The 2,323-nt window shown below is 40.8% G+C and overlaps 1 protein-coding gene across 2 annotated transcripts in view; it reads left to right on the forward strand.

Annotated features, from left to right (window-relative positions):
* The window catches only part of LOC106876907 (putative Dol-P-Glc:Glc(2)Man(9)GlcNAc(2)-PP-Dol alpha-1,2-glucosyltransferase), a 22,673-nt gene extending 20,370 nt beyond the window's left edge, over positions 1 to 2,303 (forward strand). For both annotated transcript variants that reach the window (XM_014925657.2, XM_014925656.2), the window contains exon 3: positions 1,194 to 2,303. In XM_014925657.2, the coding sequence (XP_014781143.1) occupies positions 1,194 to 2,255 (1,062 nt within the window). In that variant the 3' untranslated portion in view covers positions 2,256 to 2,303. The remainder of the gene's footprint in view (positions 1 to 1,193) is intronic.
* Positions 2,304 to 2,323: the final 20 nt, after the last annotated feature.

Here is a 2,323-nt window from a genome sequence, read left to right on the forward strand (position 1 = left end):
GGCACATAAAAGACACCATTTCGAGCGTGGCCGTTTTCGTGCGGGTGACACGTAAAAGCACCCACTACACTCTCTGAGTGGTTGGCGTTAGGAAGGGCATCCAGCTGTAGAAACTCTGCCAAATCGGACTGGAGCCTGGTGTTGCCATCCGGTTTCACCAGTCCTCAGTCAAATCGTCCAACCCATGCTAGCATGGAAAGCGGACGTTAAACGATGATGATGATGATGATATATACATATATAAAAACAAAGACACATATGTATATTATATCATTGCCATTAGTATTTTGGCGTCTATGTTTCCATACTTGCATGGTTTGGATGGTATTTGTAAGGGTAGATTTTCTGCGGCTGGAAACCCTTCCTGTCACTGACACTCGCCTGTTTCCGAGTAAGGTAATATTTCTTCAATTCAAGACATGTTTCCATGGAAACTTGGAAATGAAGGACAACATTTATATGATGGTAACTGTCATTTACAGCTATCACATGATAGCAATATACATGTGTATATTGCTGTTTAGCAATGATCAGTCCTAATCCACAGATCTATGGGTAGGAGTGTGATAATGCCATCTTTTTTTCAGACATAGTTCTATGTATTCCTCCTTAGTTTTGAAGATCCTAAGCTTGTTGGAGAATCCCTTGTTGACTTGTACTTAGTAATCACCTGACTGAATTTTGGTGAAGGAAGGAGTTTAACACTGCTGCCTTCTTTTGAGTGTCCTGCTTTGATATCGGTTCATCCGGGACCTTGGATAGCAGGATGTTCCTTGAAAACATCTGCCTCCACTCCATGAAGATCCTGCAGATGTTTTGGTTAGGCGTTAAATAGCTGTGGGCCCTTTAAATCCCAAGTTATTGAAGTACATGGTCCTCACTCTAGACGGGATAAATGGGACCTTTGGAATAGTGCAGTGACGTCCAGTTTGGGCGCTGATATAGCTCTCGATACCAAAGTTTGGTGCCAGCACCTCCATGATCTTCCATATATCACTGCATACCAGGGAGTAAATTTGTAGCTCTTTCAGTCTTTTTCAGTAGCTCAGTGGTTCCATTGATGCGATTTTCTTGATGTAGCACTGCTGAACTGCCTCAAGTTCTGCTATTAATTTGACACTGTCGAGTGACCACAGTCGAGGGCAGTGTCCCATATATGTCTAACATTTCTCATCTCTTTTGTTATTTTGCAGAAAATGAGTTCCAGTTACACATTTTTGGTGGCATCGACATTGGGCAGCTTCCCAATGCTCTACTTCTTCACGTTTCTCTACTACACTGATGCTGGTTCCACTTTCTTCACACTTCTAATGTACCTCCTTCATCTCCATCACCAAACTATACCTGCTGCCCTCATTGGTGTCATAGCCATCCTCTTCCGCCAGACGAACATCATCTGGGTTGTGTTTATGGTCGGTGTCTCTGCCCAGAACACTCTCCTTCAGTGGATGGCTGTGCAAAAGAAGAACTTGAAAACTCAGCGGAAGCACGACTGGTTGCTGCTACATACTTTCTTCAATCTATTCTCTGTGAATCTTCAGCGGAATCCGTGGGTCATTGTAGAGCTTGTGCTCTCCATCCTGATGAAAACTTGGTGTTATATAATTGTTACTCTTCTATTCCTTCTGTTTGTCTACATCAACAATGGCATTGTTGTTGGTGACAGAAGTCACCATGAAGCCACGTTCAACTTCCCTCAAATTTATTACTTTCTATCGACTGTTTTATTTTTTGCGAGTCCACATTTGATATCATTTCAGAAAATCTACAACTGGCTCTCACAATCTATTCAGAAACCCATCAGCTTCATCACTTTCTCTGTCATATCGGCATTGTTAATCGCTAAATTTACATATGTACACGAGTACCTCCTAGCAGACAATCGGCACTACACATTCTATGTATGGTCCAAAATCTTTAAAAGACATTACCTCGTACGATTCTTACTAATTCCCATTTATTGGTACACTTTATGCCAAATTTACTTAGACTTGAAAAAGAAAAATATCTTTTGGAAAATAGCTTTTGCTGTTTGCATCACTGTCTCTTTGGTTCCACAGAAACTCTTGGAGTTTCGCTATTTCATAATTCCTTATTTATTGCTTCGGTTAAACATGCCCCTCCCCACACCCCTGAGTAAGATGCTGTTGGAATTTACCGTCACCACTTTTGTAAATGCAATCACTATTTATCTATTTGTCTACAAGACATTCACATGGCCTGGAGTAAAAGATGCACAACGTTTCATGTGGTAGATGCTGATGTATTTAAAAATTGAATAAAACAAATACTGTCTGGTCCGTATATATATATATATATATAT

Source organism: Octopus bimaculoides, chromosome 5 (assembly GCF_001194135.2).
Source record: "Octopus bimaculoides isolate UCB-OBI-ISO-001 chromosome 5, ASM119413v2, whole genome shotgun sequence".
NCBI lineage: Eukaryota > Metazoa > Mollusca > Cephalopoda > Octopoda > Octopodidae > Octopus > Octopus bimaculoides.